The sequence below is a fragment of the Podarcis melisellensis genome, assembly GCF_964234715.1.
Source record: "Podarcis melisellensis genome assembly, chromosome: W".
NCBI lineage: Eukaryota > Metazoa > Chordata > Lepidosauria > Squamata > Lacertidae > Podarcis > Podarcis melisellensis.
This window is the reverse complement of record NC_138535.1, coordinates 5,793,104-5,809,544: the sequence shown is the minus strand read 5'-3', so window position 1 is coordinate 5,809,544 and position 16,441 is coordinate 5,793,104. Positions and strand designations below refer to the sequence as shown.

At 58.0% G+C, this 16,441-nt stretch overlaps 2 protein-coding genes across 2 annotated transcripts; one reads left to right on the top strand and one right to left on the bottom strand.

The window, feature by feature from the left end:
* Positions 1-750: 750 nt before the first annotated feature.
* LOC309361203 (apical junction component 1 homolog) lies at positions 751-6,297 on the bottom strand. The gene is made up of 3 exons (XM_081896141.1): positions 6,004-6,297; positions 4,596-4,666; positions 751-3,049 (listed from the first exon to the last, which is right to left on the bottom strand). The coding sequence occupies exon 3, from the start codon at positions 3,002-3,004 to the stop codon at positions 848-850; it is 2,157 nt and encodes a 718-aa protein (XP_081752267.1). The 5' UTR covers positions 3,005-3,049; positions 4,596-4,666; positions 6,004-6,297; the 3' UTR covers positions 751-847.
* Positions 6,298-10,481: 4,184 nt separating this feature from the next.
* On the top strand, positions 10,482-15,199 carry LOC309361125 (14 kDa phosphohistidine phosphatase-like). Its single transcript, XM_081896078.1, has 3 exons — positions 10,482-10,668; positions 12,398-12,522; positions 15,084-15,199. The coding sequence occupies exons 1-3, from the start codon at positions 10,521-10,523 to the stop codon at positions 15,174-15,176; spliced, it is 366 nt and encodes a 121-aa protein (XP_081752204.1). The 5' UTR covers positions 10,482-10,520; the 3' UTR covers positions 15,177-15,199.
* The last annotated feature ends 1,242 nt before the right edge of the window (positions 15,200-16,441 follow it).

The following is a 16,441-nucleotide window of genomic DNA, read 5'->3' as shown; positions in this document are numbered from 1 at the left end:
AATTTCTGGCTCCCCCCCCCCGTTCTTCCCAGTGGAACTCCCTGCCACTTGGACACAGAAACGTCCCACAAACTGGAGCAAAAGGGAGCCCGTGTCTGGTCTTTTCCCCGTCGGAACTCCCTGCCACTTGAACAATGAGAAATGGATGTCCGTTTTCCGTCCCATGTCGGTTTTCTGTTTGGGAGGAGTTCTTCCCGTCGGAACTCCCTGCCACTTGAACCCAGAGAAACGTTGCAAAAACTGCAGCCAAACGGCGTCCATTCCTGGGTTTTCTCTGTGCATTCTTCCCCTTGGAACTCCCTGCCACTTGAACCCAGAAACATTGCAAAAACCGCAGCAAAATGGAGCCAATTTCTGTCTTTTTATGCCCATTCTTCCCAGTGGAACTCCCTGCCACTTGAACCCAGAAACCTTGCACAAACTGGAGCAAAACGGAGCCCATGTCTGGTGTTATTGGTCCGTTCTTCCCAGTGGAACTCCCTGCCACTTGAACACAGAAAAATCCCAAGAAATGCAGTGAAATGGAGCCAATTTCTGTCTTTTTTTTGTCCGTTCTTCCCATCGGAACTCCCTGCCACTTGAACACAGAAAAATCCCAAGAAATGGAGCGAAATGGAGCCAATTTCTGTCTTTTTTCTGTCCGTTCTTCCCAGTGGAACTCCCTATCACTTGAACCCAGAAACGTTGCAAAAACCGCAGCGAAACGGCGTCCATTTCTATCTTTTCTGTCCGTTCTTCCCCTTAGAACTCCCCGCCACTTGAACCCCAAAACATGCGCCAACCGCCTCCAAACGGCGCCCGTTCTCCCGTCCTTTCCCCCGGAACTCCCCACCACTTGCCCTCTCCCCTACATCAGCTCATCCAGCAGGTTGGGACTGGCCACCCAGTCCAGAGTCCTGGGTTCGGATCCGGCCATGATCATGCAGAGGAACTGCTTGCCGGTCCTCTTATCGACGGGATAGATAGTGGTGGGCGTGAAGCGGCGCCCGGTCTCCACAAACGCCACCAGGCGCCCGTAGACCTCGGGGAACTCGCGCCGCAGCGCCACGCCCCGGGCGCGCAGCTCCCTCTGGATGTGCACAAAGCACACCTCCCGCGCCCGCCGGTCCTCCTGGTCCCCGGCGCCCGGCGGCGGCGTCAGAATCAGCGTCTCGATCTCGGCGCCCGCCGGCGCCGGCGCCGCCGCCAGCGCCACCTTGGCGTGCTGGCGCGCCGCCGGACACCCTTCGCCCGGCGCCACCGTGACGTTCAGCACGAAGCATTCCTCCGGGTCGTACTCCTCGCCGGCGCGCTGCAGTTCCCGGGCGTAGGCGCCCAGTTTCCCGGCGTGGGCGCCCACTTCACGGAGGGAGAGGTAAGTTGGCGCCGCCGCCAAGGCGCCCAGTCCGGCGCGCAGGAAGTTCTCGGCGGCGCCGGCGCCCGGGAAGCCCAGGAAGAGGACGCCGCGCCCGCGGGAGAGGAATCCGACGCGCGCCAGGCGGGAGAAGGCCCGGTGCGCCGCCGCGTCCTCCCGGGAGAAACGTAGCGCGTTGCGGCAGGCGCTGGCGGCCCGGCCGGCGGCGCAGCGCTCCTTGTGGCGCCGCCAGTCTTGGCGCCGGCAGTGGCGCGAGCAGTAGAGGGTGCGGCAGCTGTGGCAGGACTTGAAGTAGAGGCAGGCGTGAAACGTAGTTTCCGTGCGCCCGCAGCGGGCGTTGGAGCACATGACGTCGTCCTCCTCGGTGCTGGCGTCCGGCGAACTGGCGCCCGGCGTCTCCGGATCGGTGCCCGGTTTGTAGTCGATCACCAGCTCCGTAATCAGCTGGTCCAGCTGCTCCAAACTGCGCTGGCGCGAGGGCGACGGCGGGCGCCCAGTGATCTCGTTGTCGGTGATGGTGATCTCCGGCGTCACAAACCAGGCGCCGCGCCCGGTGGCGCCCGGTTTTTCCAGAAGCGAGTTTTCCGACAGGGAGAGGGCGGCGTAGCGCTTGGGCGAGCTGGAGAGCGTCACCACCACGGGCGCCGGGCGCCGGGCGTCGGGCGCCTGGTGGCGCGCCAGGATGTTCTCGTAGCTGCGCCCGCGCCACAGCGGCGGGTCCGGGCGCCCGCGCGGCGCCAGGATGTCGTCCCACGACTTGGAGTGGCTGCGCGCTTCGGTTCCCAGCCGCGGCGTTTGCCAGGAGGATTGGGCGGCGCCCGGTGGGTAGCACCCGACTTGCCACGTCTGGTAGGGCGCCGCCACCGGGCGCCAGGCGCCGTACGGGTATGTTCGCGAGACGGGCGCCGGGACGGGCGCGATGCCGTCGAATGGCGGTGCGGCGCCCGGCGGCGCGGCGCCGTAAAAGGGAGGCGTGGCGCCCTCGAACGTTGGCACGGCGCCCTCGAACATTGGCACGGCGCCGTAAAAGGGGGAAACGTAGTTTGTCCGGCTGGGCGCCTCCCGGACAGGGTGGGCGTCCAGGAAGGGGGAAACGTAGTTCCGGACCGGGCGCAGCGGCGGCGCATACCCTCCGTCGCCGGCGTAGAAGACCTGGAGGGGCGCCGGTTGCGGGTTCGGGTCGTACGGTTCTCCCTCGTAGGTGTCGCTGGGCGTCGGGGTGCGGGACGGGCGCCAGGCGCCGGGCACGGTCAGGCCGCTCCTGGCCGGGGAAACGTAGCGCGGCGGCGGCGGCGGGTCGGGCTTGATGTCCAGGCGCCGGCGCGGGGCGTTGGGGGGCGGCGGGTTGGCGCCGTACTGGGCGCCCTGGAAGGGGGAGATGCGGCTGCGTTGGGGTTGGAGCTTGACCGGGTGCAGCTCGTTGGCGTGGCGCCCGGTGCTTTTGGAGCGGGCGCGGGGCGCCGGGTCTCGGGGGGCCTGGCGCCCGCGCCGGGCGCCGGGCGCCGGGGCTTCGTCGTCCAGCCACTCCAGGAAGTCGAAGCTGCGGCAGTGGCGCTTGTGGAAGGGCTGGGGCGCCGCCGACATGGCGCAGGGGAAAGGCGGCGCCGTCTGGACGTGGCGCAGGAGGTCCGGCGGGTGGGTGCGAGTCATCTTCGGAAGGGCCGGCCGGGCGCCGCGCCGCCCTCAGTGCCGATCCTGCGGGGAGAGGAAGGGGCGTCAAGTGGCGGGGAGTCCCAAAGAAAAAACTAGAATTCCCAGGTCCAGGGAAGATGGGAACTGTAGTTTCCCCACTGTTTCCTTGCTGTTTTCCTGCTAGCTAGGGATCATGGGAAAAACTACAATTCCCACAATCCCTCGCTAGCCCGGCCGCGGTCAGGGATGATGGGAATTGTAGTTTTTTCCAGCCCTTTGGGACTACAATTCCCATGATCCCTAGCTAGTGGGAAAACAGTGGTGGAAACTACAATTCCCATCATGCCAGAACGCTGGTCTGGCTAGCGAGGGATCATGGGAATTGTAGTTTCTTCCAGCTGTTTGGGACTACAGCTCCCATGATCCCTAGCTAGCCAGAGCACTGGCCCGGGAGGATGGGAACTATAGTTTCCCCAGCAGTTTGGGACTGCAACTCCCATGATCCCTAGCTAGCGGGAAAACTACAATTCCCATCATCCCTGACAGCTGGTCCAGCTAACTAGGGATCATGGGAATTGTAGTTTTTTCCAGCTGTTTGGGACTACAGCTCCCATGATCCCTCGCTAGCGGGGAAACTACAATTCCCATCATCCCAGACCACTGGTCCGGCTAGCTAGGGATCATGGGAATTGTAGTTTTTTCCAGCAGTTTGGGACTGCAACTCCCATGATCCCTAGCTAGCCAGACCAGCAGTCACGGATGATGGGAATTGTAGTTTTTTTCAGCCCTTTGGGACTACAGCTCCCATCATCCCTAGCTAGTGGGAAAACAGCGGGGAAAACTACAATTCCCATCATCCCAGACCGCTGGTCCGGCTAGCTTGGGATCATGGGAGTTGTAGTTTTTTCCAGCTGTTTGGGACTACAGCTCCCATGATCCCTAGCTAGCTGCTCTAGCTAGCAAGGGATCATGGGAATTGTAGTTTTTCCCAGCTGCTTGGGACTACAACTCCCATGATCCCTAGCTTGCCAAACCAGCGGTCAGGGCGGATGGGAATGATAGTTTTCCCACTGGGATCATGGGAGTTGTAGTCCCAAACAGCTGGAAAAAACTACAATTCCCATGATCCTTAGCTAGCCAGACCAGCGGTCAGGGATGATGGGAATTGTAGTTTTCCCACCAGCTAGGGATCATGGGAGCTGTAGTCTCAAACAGCTGGAAAAAACTACGATTCCCATGATCCTTAGCTAGCCAGACCAGCGGTCAGGCATGATGGGAATTGTAGTTTTCCCGCTAGCTAGGGCTCATGCGAGTTGTAGTCCCAAACAGCTGGGAAAAACTACAATTCCCATGATCCTTAGCTAGCCAGACCAGCGGTCAGGGATGATGGGAATTGTAGTTTTCCCGCTAGCTAGGGATCATGGGAGCTGTAGTCCCAAACAGCTGGAGAAAACTACAATTCCCATGATCCTTAGCTAGTCTGCGATGATGGGAATTGTAGTTTCCCCACCAGAAACTACAATTCCCAGCACCCTTAGGGGACTAGAGAGACACAACCTGGGGAACTCCCCGCCTCATGAAGGCTAGCAGCTCAAGGCGGGCGTCCTACCTGGCCTGGCAGGCGTCGCGGGGTGTGGGGCCGGCGCTCCATGCTGCTCCGTGGGGCGTCAGGCGAGCGGCCTAGGGTTCGAAAGAGGACAAGGGAAGTGTCAGCTATGGGGAGAGGCAAAGGCACTCTGCGCATGCTCAGGGGCAGCCTTGGCTAGCTTGGGTTAGAAGAGGCAGAAGAGCAACTGCCCCCCGCAAGGGGATCAGGCTGCTCCCCATAAGTGGGCCAAGCTGCCCCCCCTTCTGCACCCCACAAGTGGACCAGGCTGCTCCCCCTCTGCCCCCCACAAGTGGACCAGGCAGCGCCCTACAAGTGGACCAGGCTGCTCCCCACAAGTGGACAAGGCTGCCCCCCACAAGTGGACCAGGCTGCTCCCCACAAGTGGACCAGGCTGCTCCCCCTCTGCCCCCCACAAGTGGCCAGGCTGCTCCCCCTCTGCGCCCCACAAGTGGGCCAGGCTGCTCCCCCTCTGCGCCCCACAAGTGGGCCAGGCTGCTCCCCCTCTGCCCCCCACAAGTGGCCAGGCTGCTCCCCACAAGTAAACCAGGCTCATCCCCACAAGTGGACCAAACTGCCCCCCACAAGTGGACCAGGCAGCTCCCCACAAGTGGACCAGGCTGCCCCACACAAGTGGACCACGCTGCTCCCCCTTTGCCCCCACAAGTGGACTAGGCTGCCCCCCACAAGTAGACCAAGCTGCTCCCCACAAGTGGGCCAGGCTGCTCCCCCTCTGCGCCCCACAAGTGGGCCAGGCTGCTCCCCCTCTGCCCCCCACAAGTGGCCAGGCTGCTCCCCCTCTGCGCCCCACAAGTGGGCCAGGCTGCTCCCCCTCTGCGCCCCACAAGTGGGCCAGGCTGCTCCCCCTCTGCCCCCCACAAGTGGCCAGGCTGCTCCCCACAAGTAAACCAGGCTCATCCCCACAAGTGGACCAAACTGCCCCCCACAAGTGGACCAGGCAGCTCCCCACAAGTGGACCAGGCTGCCCCACACAAGTGGACCAGGCTGCTCCCCCTTTGCCCCCACAAGTGGACTAGGCTGCCCCCCACAAGTAGACCAAGCTGCTCCCCACAAGTGGGCCAGGCTGCTCCCCCTCTGCGCCCCACAAGTGGGCCAGGCTGCTCCCCCTCTGCCCCCCACAAGTGGCCAGGCTGCTCCCCCTCTGCGCCCCACAAGTGGGCCAGGCTGCTCCCCCTCTGCCCCCCACAAGTGGGCCAGGCTGCTCCCCCTCTGCTCCCCCCCAAGTGGACCATTCTGCTCCCCTCTTCCCCCAATTGGACCATCCATCCCCCCTCTTCCCGCAAATGGTCTCGTCCCCCTCCCGCTTCTCTACAGCCGAGCCGAACCATCCTCCGCGGCTGGCGGGGGTGGGGTGGGGTTTGGGGGCTTCCCAGCGCCGGCCTGACGTCACCTTGGCAGGACCCACTTCCAGCAGGAGGGGGAGGACACCGGAGATCCCCCCCTTCCCCGGTAATCGGTTCGACCATCGGTCCAGGCGCTTCCCCCCCCACCGGACAGGAGGGAAAGGGCGATGGTCTCTTCCAATTCCCCCCTGCGAGGTCAGGGCGATTTGGAGCCGTCCGAAGCGCCCGATGCCGCCTGGCCTGTCCGCTCCGCGCAGCCGCAGTGGAGGGCGCGTTGCCAGGGCCGCAGCGCCACCGTGTGGTCGCGGGGAGGAAGAGCGCCTTAAAGGGGCCGCGGATGGGAAATGGATGGGGGGCAGCCTGGCCCACTTGTGGGGCGCAGAGAAGGAGAAGCCTGGTCCACTTGTGGGGAGCAGCCTGGTCCACTTGTGGGGAGCAGCCTGGTCCACTTGTGGGGCGCAGAGGGGGAGCACCCTAGTCCACTTGTGGGGGGCAGCGAGGTCCACTTGTGGGGAGCAGAGGGGGAGCAGCCTGGTCCACTTGTGGGGGGGAGGTTAGTCGACTTGTGGGGAGCAGCCTGGTCCACTTGTGGGGGGGAGGTTAGTCGACTTGTGGGGAGCAGCCTGGTCCACTTGTGGGGGGGAGGTTAGTCGACTTGTGGGGAGCAGCCTGGTCCACTTGTGGGGGGGAGGTTAGTCAACTTGTGGGGAGCAGCCTGGTCCACTTGTGGGGGGCAGCCTGGTCTACTTATGGGGAGCAGCCTGGTCTACTTATGGGGAGCAGCCTGGTCTACTTGTGGGGAGCAGCCTGGTCCACTTGTGGGGGGCAGAGAGGGAGCAGCCTGGTCCACTTGTGGGGCGCAGAGAGGGAGCAGCCTGGTCCACTTGTGGGGCGCAGAGAGGGAGCAGCCTGGTCCACTTGTGGGGGGCAGAGAGGGAGCAGCCTGGTCCACTTGTGGGGCGCAGAGAGGGAGCAGCCTGGTCCACTTGTGGGGCGCAGAGAGGGAGCAGCCTGGTCCACTTGTGGGGCGCAGAGAGGGAGCAGCCTGGTCCACTTGTGGGGCGCAGAGAGGGAGCAGCCTGGTCCACTTGTGGGGCGCAGAGAGGGAGCAGCCTGGTCCACTTGTGGGGGGCAGAGAGGGAGCAGCCTGGTCCACTTGTGGGGCGCAGAGAGGGAGCAGCCTGGTCCACTTGTGGGGGGCAGAGAGGGAGCAGCCTGGTCCACTTGTGGGGCGCAGAGAGGGAGCAGCCTGGTCCACTTGTGGGGCGCAGAGAGGGAGCAGCCTGGTCCACTTGTGGGGGGCAGAGAGGGAGCAGCCTGGTCCACTTGTGGGGCGCAGAGAGGGAGCAGCCTGGTCCACTTGTGGGGGGCAGAGAGGGAGCAGCCTGGTCCACTTGTGGGGGGCAGAGAGGGAGCAGCCTGGTCCACTTGTGGGGCGCAGAGAGGGAGCAGCCTGGTCCACTTGTGGGGCGCAGAGAGGGAGCAGCCTGGTCCACTTGTGGGGGGCAGAGAGGGAGCAGCCTGGTCCACTTGTGGGGCGCAGAGAGGGAGCAGCCTGGTCCACTTGTGGGGCGCAGAGAGGGAGCAGCCTGGTCCACTTGTGGGGAGCAGAGAAGGAGCAGCCTGGTCCACTTGTGGGGCGCAGAGAGGGAGCAGCCTGGTCCACTTGTGGGGCGCAGAGAGGGAGCAGCCTGGTCCACTTGTGGGGGGCAGAGAGGGAGCAGCCTGGTCCACTTGTGGGGGGCAGAGAGGGAGCAGCCTGGTCCACTTGTGGGGCGCAGAGAGGGAGCAGCCTGGTCCACTTGTGGGGGGCAGAGAGGGAGCAGCCTGGTCCACTTGTGGGGCGCAGAGAGGGAGCAGCCTGGTCCACTTGTGGGGAGCAGAGAAGGAGCAGCCTGGCCCACTTGTGGGGAGCAGCCTGGTCTACTTGTGGGGAGCAACCTGGTCCACTTGTGGGGGGCAGCCTGGTCCACTTGTGGGGAGCAGCCTGGTCCACTTGTGGGGAGCAGCCTGCTCTACTTGTGGGGAGCAGCCTGGTCCACTTGTGGGGAGCAGCCTTGTAAACTTGTGGGGGGAGAGGGGGAGCAGCCTGGCCCACTTGTGGGGAGCAGCCTGGTCTACTTGTGGGGAGCAGCCTGGTCCACTTGTGGGGGGCAGCCTGGTCTACTTGTGGGGAGCAGCCTGGTCTACTTGTGGGGAGCAGCCTGGTCTACTTGTGGGGAGCAGCCTCCTTCGCTTGTGGGGAGCAGCCTCGTTCACTTATGGGGTGGCAGCCTGGTCCACTTGTGGGGAGCAAAGAAGGAGCTGCCTGGCCTACTTGTGGGGAACAGCCTGGTCCACTTGTGGGGAGCAGCCTGGTCCACTTGTGGGGGCAAAGGGGGAGCAGCCTGGTCCACTTGTGGGGTGCAGCCTGTTCCACTTGTGGGGGGCAGCCTGGTCCACTTGTGGGGAGCAGCCTGGTCCACTTGTGGGGAGCAGCCTGGTCCACTTGTGGGGATGAGCCTGGTTTACTTGTGGGGAGCAGCCTGGTCCACTTGTGGGGAGCAGCCTGGTCCACTTATGGGGTGGCAGCCTGGTCTACTTGTGGGGAGCAGAGAAGGAGCAGCCTGGTCCACTTGTGGGGGGCAGAGGGGGAGCAGCCTGGTCCACTTGTGGGGGGCAGAGAAGGAGCAGCCTGGTCCACTTGTGGGGGGCAGAGGGGGAGCAGCCTGGTCCACTTGTGGGGAGCAGAGGGGGAGCAGCCTGGTCCACTTGTGGGGGGCAGTTTGGTCCACTTGTGGGGATGAGCCTGGTTTACTTGTGGGGAGCAGCCTGATCCACTTGTGGGGGGCAGAGAAGAAGCAGCCTGGTCAACTTGTGGGGAGCAGCCTGGTCCACTTATGGGGGGCAGCCTGGTCCACTTGTGGGGGGCAGCCTGGCCCACTTATGGGGGGCAGAGGGGGAGCAGCCTGGTCCACTTGTGGGGAGCAGAGGGGGAGCAGCCTGGTCCACTTGTGGGGAGCAGCCTGGTCTACTTGTGGGGAGCAGCCTGGTCCACTTGTGGGGGGCAGCCTGGTCCACTTGTGGGGAGCAGCCTGGTCCACTTGTGGGGAGCAGCCTGGTCTACTTGTGGGGAGCAGCCTGGTCCACTTGTGGGGAGCAGCCTTGTAAACTTGTGGGGGGAGAGGGGGAGAAGCCTGGTCTACTTGTGGGGAGCAGCCTGGTCTACTTGTGGGGAGCAGCCTCCTTCGCTTGTGGGGAGCAGCCTCGTTCACTTATGGGGTGGCAGCCTGGTCCACTTGTGGGGAGCAAAGAAGGAGCTGCCTGGTCTACTTGTGGGGAGCAGCCTGTACCACTTGTGGGGGGCAGCCTGGTCCACTTGTGGGGAGCAGCCTGGTCCACTTGTGGGGAGCAGCCTGGTCCACTTATGGGGTGGCAGCCTGGTCTACTTGTGGGGAGCAGAGAAGGAGCAGCCTGGTCCACTTGTGGGGGGCAGAGGGGGAGCAGCCTGGTCCACTTGTGGGGGGCAGCCTGGTCCACTTGTGGGGGGCAGAGGGGGAGCAGCCTGGTCCACTTGTGGGGGGCAGAGGGGGAGCAGCCTGGTCCACTTGTGGGGGGCAGAGAAGGAGCAGCCTGGTCCACTTATGGGGGGCAGTGGGGGAGCAGCCTGGTCCACTTGTGGGGGGCAGAGGGGGAGCAGCCTGGCCCACTTATGGGGGGCAGAGGGGGAGCAGCCTGGTCCACTTGTGGGGGGCAGCCTGGTCCACTTGTGGGGGGTAGCTTGGTCCACTTGTGGGGATGAGCCTGGTTTACTTGTGGGGAGCAGCCTGATCCACTTGTGGGGGGCAGAGAAGAAGCAGCCTGGTCCACTTGTGGGGAGCAGCCTGGTCCACTTGTGGGGGGCAGCCTGGTCCACTTGTGGGGGGCAGAGGGGGAGCAGCCCGGCCCACTTGTGGGGCACAGAGGGGCAGCTATTATTTATTATGATTAAATAATATTTCAGCTGGGAACTATAGCTTCCTGGGAATTATAGTTTCGCACCCGGCGCCGGCCTCCCCCCTCCATTCCAGAGAGTGGATTCTCCCATTTGGGTGGGAATTCTAGCACTGCCTGGGGGTCTCAGGGCCTGGAAACTACATTTCCCAAGGTGCACCTGGCGCTTGGCATGGCCATTCCCTCTGCTAAGCCTGGACGCAAAGCATCATGGGGGTTGTAGTTCGCTCAGGAAGCCTTTGGAGACGGAGGTGCGACGATTGGCTGAGGCGCCTATCACAATAACCTAACGCCCGCCCCCTGCGCGGCTTCCGACTCACGATTGGGTAACGAGGCCCTAGCGGCAAGCCCATTGGCTCACGCGCCTGTCACGTAACCTGGTCCCGCCCCTGCGCCGCATCAGACGCACGTTTTGCCTCGCCTGCGACAAGCGCCGCGCCCATTGGCTGAGCCTACCTGTCATTGACGTAACCCCCGCCCCAGGGGTGGGGCTTCAGGAAAAGCCGCGCCGCCATTGGCCCCGCGCCTGTGAAGGCGGCTTCTGATTGGCTGGGCCTTTCTCGCTCCTCATTTCTCCTCAGAAGGCGCAGCAATGGCGCACGGAGACTTGAAGCGGGTTCCCGACGTCGATATCGACGAGGCCGACGGCGTCTTCAAGTACGTCCTCATCCGCGTCACCGCGCCGGGCGCCGCGCCGGGGAAGGACGTCGTGCGCGGCTACGCCTGGGCCGAATATCACGGTGAGGAGAACGCCGGCGGCGGGTTCTGATTGGGCGAGGCGCACGCACATCAACAGGGGAGGCGGTGAGAGAGGGACCGTCGCAGCTTCCCATTGGGCGAGGGCTAGTCGAGGCGGGGAGAGAAGGAGGGTTGCGGGTTCCGATTGGACGGGGCGGGGAGAGAACGACGGTAGCGGGTTCCGATTGGGCGAGGCGCAGGCAGGTGGATAGTGAAGGCGGGGAGAGAATGACGGTAGCGGGTTCCGATTGGGCGAGGCATAGGCAAGTAGACAGTGGAGGCGGAGAGAGAACGCCAATAGCGGGTTCTGATTGGGCGAAGCGCAGGCAGGTGGATAGTGAGGCGGGAAGAGAACGCCGGTTGCGGCTTCCGATTGGGCGAGGCATAGGCAAGTAGACAGTGAAGGCAGGGAGAGAACGCCGGTTGCGGGTTCCGATTGGGCGAGGTGCAGGCAGGATAGTGAAGGCGGGGAGAGAACGCCAGTTGCGGTTTCCGATTGGACAAGGCGGGGAAGGAATACCAGGTGCGGGTTCCGATTGGGCTAGGCGCAGGGAAGTAGACAGTGGAGGCGGGGAGAGAGCGCCGGTTGCGGGTTGCGATTGGACGAAGCGTATGCTTAGGGATAGTTGCGACTTCTGATTGGGTGAGGCGCAGGAACGTTATATAGTGGAGTCGGGGAAGAAGACGCCGGTCCTGTGTTCCGATTGGGAGAGACGTTGGCGAGGCGGTGATGGAACGCTGGTTGCGACTTCTGATTGGGTGAGGCGCAGCCTGGTGGAAAGCGAAGGCGGGCTGGATCTCAGATAGCGATGTCTGATTGGGTGAGACGAAGTCAAGTGGACTGAGAAGGCGGGGCTAGGACGCCAGTTGCGGGTTCCGATTGGGCGAGGCGGATATTGAAGGCGGGGAGCGAGCGACGTTTACGGATTCCCATTGGGCGAGGCGGGAGAGAACGACGGTAGCGGGCTCCGATTGGACTAGTATTATTATTATTATTATTATTATTATTATTATTATTATTATTATTATTATTATTATTATTGTCGTCGTTGTTGTTAATATTAATATTATTAATTATTATTATTAGTAAATTATTATTAATTTATTATTTTTATTATTATTATGATCGTCATCATTATTGTTGTTATTAATATTATTTATTATTAATAAATTAGTATTAATTTATTATTATTATTCATTAGTAAATATTATTAATTTATTATTATCACCATCATTATTGTGGTTGTTTTTAATATTAATATTTATTATTAATAAATTATTTTTATTTTTTTATATTTATTGAATATAAATTAAATATAAATTTATTAAATCATACATTTATTATTATTACTATTTAGTAAATTATTATTATTTATTAACAAATTATTACTTTATTATTATTTTTCTTACTTTATTATTATTATCGTTTATTTTTATTATTAGTTAATTATTATTAATTTATTATTATTATCATTATTCATTAGTAAGTTATTATTTATTAATAAATTATTAATTTATCAATAATAATAAATAATTAATAATTTATTTATTAATTTATTCATTTATTATTATCCTTTATTATTTTTTATTATTATTAGTTAATCATTCATAAATTATTAATTTTCAATCATTACTATTAATCTAGTTCTATTATTATTATTATTATTATTATTATTATTATTATTATTATTATTATTACTATTATTACTATTATTATTATTTCCCTTCCAGCCGACATCTACGACCGGGTCTCGGAGGATCTCTCCCGGCTGGGGTTCGAGTGCGAGTGTCTGGGCGGCGGGCGGATCTCCCGCCAGAGCGGATCCCGCAAGATCCACGTCTACGGCTACTCCGTGGTGAGCCACTCCAGATCCTAGAGCGGCCTGGGGGACTACAATTCCCATCATCCCTGACCGCTGGTCCTGTTCGCTAGGGATCATGGGAGCTGTAGTCCCAAAGAGCTGGGAAAACTACAATTCCCATCATCCCTAGCTGCTAGTCCTGTTCGCTAGGGATCATGGGAGCTGTAGTCCCAAAGAACAGTGGGCAGGGATGATGGGAATTGTAGTTTTCTCGCTGGCTAGGGATCATGGGAGTTGTAGTCCCAAACAGGGGGCGGGACTACCATTCCCAGCATCCCTGAGCGCTGGTCCTGTCAGCTAGGGATCATGGGAGCTGTAGTCCCAAAGAGCTGGGGAAAACTACCATTCCCATCATCCCGAGCTAGACAGAACAGTGGTCAGGGATGATGGGAACTGTAGTTTTCCCGCTGCTTAGGGATCATGGGGGTTGTAGTCCAAACAGCTGGGGGAAACTACAATTCCCATCATCCCTGACCGCTGTTTGGGACTACAACTCCCATGATACCGAGCTATGGGATGGGAATGGTAGTTTTTCCGGCAAGCTCGGGATCATGGGAGTTGTAGTCCCAAGGAGCTGGAATAAACTACCATTCCCATCATCCTGGACCACTGGTCATGTGAGCTAGGAATCATGGGAGTTGTAGTGTCAAACAGCTGGGGAAAACTACAACTCCCATCATTCTGAACCGCTGGTCCGGCTAGCTAGGGCTTGTGGGAGTTGTAGTGCCAAACAGCTGGGGAAAACTACAATTTCCATGATTCCAGAACTCTGGTCCTTTTAGCTCCGTAAACTACAATTCCCATGATGCCTAGCTAGCCAGACCAGCTGTCAGGAAGAATGGGATTTGTAGTTTTCCCGCTAGCTAGGGATCATGGGAGTTGTAGTCCAAACAGCTGGGGGAAACTACAATTCCCATCATCCCTGACCGCTGTTTGGGACTACAACTCCCATGATACCTAGCTATCAGGGGAGTTGTAGTCCAAACAGCAGGGGGAAACTACAATTCCCATCATCCCTGACCGCTGGTCCGGCTAGCGAGGGATCATGGGAGTTGTAGTCCCAAAGAGCTGGGGAAAACTACAACTCCCATGATCTCTAGCTAGCCGGACCATTGGTCAGGAATCATGGGAATTGTAGTTTTTCCCATGGGGGGCTGTAGTTCGAAAGCTGGAAAAAACTACAATTCCCATGATCCCTAGCTAGCCAGAGAAGCGGTCAGGGATGATGGGAATTGTAGTTTTCCCGCTAGCTAGGGATCATGGGAGTTGTAGTCCCAAACAGATGGAAAAAACTACAATTCCCATGATCCGTACCTAACAGGACCAGCGGCCAGGGATGATGGAAATTGTAGTTTTTCCTGATAGCTAGGGATCATGGGAACTGTAGTCCCAAAGAACTGGAATAAACTACAATTCCCATCATCCTGGACCACTGGTCATGTGAGCTAGGGATCATGGGAGTTGTAGTCCCAAGGAGCTGGAACAAACTACCTTTCCCATGATTCCAGACCTCTGGTCCGGCTAGCGAGGGATCATGGGACCCGTAGTCCTAAAGAGCTGGGGGAAACTACAATTCCCATGATGCCTAGCTAGCCAGACCAGCTGTCAGGAATAATGGGATTTATAGTTTCCCCGCTAGCTAGGGATGATGGGAGTTGTAGTCCCAAACAGAGGGGCGGGACTACAATTCCCATCATCCCTGACCTCTGGTCCGCCTAGCGAGGGATCATGGGAGCTGTAGTCCCAAACAGATGGAAAAAACTACAATTCCCATGATCCCTAGATAGACAGACCAGCTTCCGGGATGATGGGAATTTTAGTTTTCCCGCTAGCTAGGGCTCATGGGAGTTGTAGTCCAAACAGCTGGTGGAGAACTACAATTCCCATCATCCCTGACCTCTGGTCCGGCTAGCAGTCAGGGATGATGGGAATTGTAGTTTTTCTTTGCTAGCTAGGGATCATGGGAGTTGTAGTCCCCAAGAGCTGGAAAAACTACAGTTCCCATCATGTAGTCCCAAAGAGATGGGGGAAACTACAGTTCCCATGATCCCTAGCTAGCCGGACCAGCAGTCAGGGATGATGGGAATTGTAGTTATGCTTGGTAGCGAGGGATCATGGGAGTTGTAGTCCAAACAGCTGGAGGGATCATGGGAGCTGTAGTCCCAAAGAGCTGGGGGGAAACTACAACTCCCATGATACCTAGCTAGCCAGAGAAGATGTCAGGCATGATGGGAATTGTAGTTTTCCCGCTAGCTAGGGCTCATGGGAGCTGTAGTCCCAAACAGCTGGGGGAAAACTACAGTTCCCATCATGCCTGAGTGCTGGTCCTGTCAGCTAAGGATCATGGGAGCTGTAGTCCTAAAGAGCTGGGAAAACTACAGTTCCCATCATTCCTGTCATTATCACGTATTGTTGGCACAATTGAATTACACAACATTATTATCATCATTTTATTTATTATTATTATTATTATTATTATTATCATTATTATTATTATTATTATATTAATTATAATTATTAATTATTATTAATTATTACTAATTATTATATTATAGGGCTTCGGCCGGGCGCCGCATTCCGTCACCACCGAGAAACTGGGCGCCGCTTTCCCGGACTACCAAGTCACCTGGTCGGACGACGGCTACTGATGTCTTTGATCCCCTCCAATAAAGATCCGCACCCGGTGTGAAACGTAGCGTTCCGGGCGCCCAGGCTTCCTTTCTTCCCAGGATTGCTCAGGATTCGAACCCGGAACCAGGCCTCCCATTGGCCCCAAAGGTGTGAAAGAAACTACAGTTCCCAAAAATGGGCGCCGGGAATTGTAGTACCCTCAAGGCGGCGCCTCAGAGAACTACAATTCGCCGCGCCTGATTCTGGGAACTGCAATTTCTTGCACCCGGTTCAGCCTCTAGTGCCGTTCTGGGAACTGTAGTTTTTGGCACCCGGAGCGCCCCCTTCTCCTAGAACTACAATTCCCAGGTCCAACCTTCTGACCCAGGGAACTCTGGGAGTTGTAGTTGCCGGGAAGGCGAGGCGCCCGGAGCAAACTATAGTTCCCAGAGCCCCGGGTTCAACGTGGATCATGGGAATTGTAGTTTGCTAGGAGGTGCCTCAGAGAACTAGAATTCTCCCTGACGGAAATCCTTCTTCCCTATTGGTCTCTGGCGCCTCGTTATCGGCACCCCAGAGCATACTATAGTTCCCAATGAACCACTGGGTGTACTATGGTTCCCAGTGCACCACTAGTGAGCATACTACGGTTTCCGGCGCACCACTAGTGAGCATGCTACAGTTCCCGGCGCACCACTAGTGAGCATACTACGGTTCCCAGTGCACCGCTGGTGAGCATACTACGGTTCCCAGTGCACCACACACTGGTGAGCATGCTACGTTTCCCAGCGCAGCACTAGTGGGCGTACTACGCTTCCCAGTGCAACATTAGTGAGCATACTACGGTTCCCAGTGCACCACTAGTGAACATACTGCGGTTCCCAAGGCACCATTAGTTTCCAGTGCACCACTAGTGAACATACTACGGTTCCCAAGGCACCACTAGTGAGCATACTACGGTTCCCAGTGCACCACTGGTGAACATACTGCGGTTCCCAATGCACCACTAGTGAGCATACTACAGTTCCTGGTGTGCCACTAGTGAACATACCAGTTCCTGGTGCGCCACTGGTGAACATAATACGGTTCACAGTGCAGCACTAGTGAACATACTATGGCTCCCAGTGCACCAATAGTGAGCATACTATGGTTCCCAGTGCACCACTAGTGGGCATACTACGGTTCCCAGTGCACCACTAGTGAGCATACTACGGTTCCCAGTGCACCACTAGTTAACATACTACGGTTCCCAAGGCACCACTAGTGAACATACTGCTGTTCCCAATGCACCACTAGTGAACAT

Bases quoted from the DNA above. Each gene is read 5' to 3' on its own strand.
- LOC309361203 (XM_081896141.1), bottom strand. From the start codon at position 3,004: ATGACTCGCACCCACCCGCCGGACCTCCTGCGCCACGTCCAGACGGCG.
- LOC309361125 (XM_081896078.1), top strand. From the start codon at position 10,521: ATGGCGCACGGAGACTTGAAGCGGGTTCCCGACGTCGATATCGACGAG. The intron at 10,669-12,397 runs GTGAGGAGAACG...TTTCCCTTCCAG, and splicing joins CGCCTGGGCCGAATATCACG to CCGACATCTACGACCGGGTC. The intron at 12,523-15,083 runs GTGAGCCACTCC...ATTATATTATAG, and splicing joins ACGTCTACGGCTACTCCGTG to GGCTTCGGCCGGGCGCCGCA.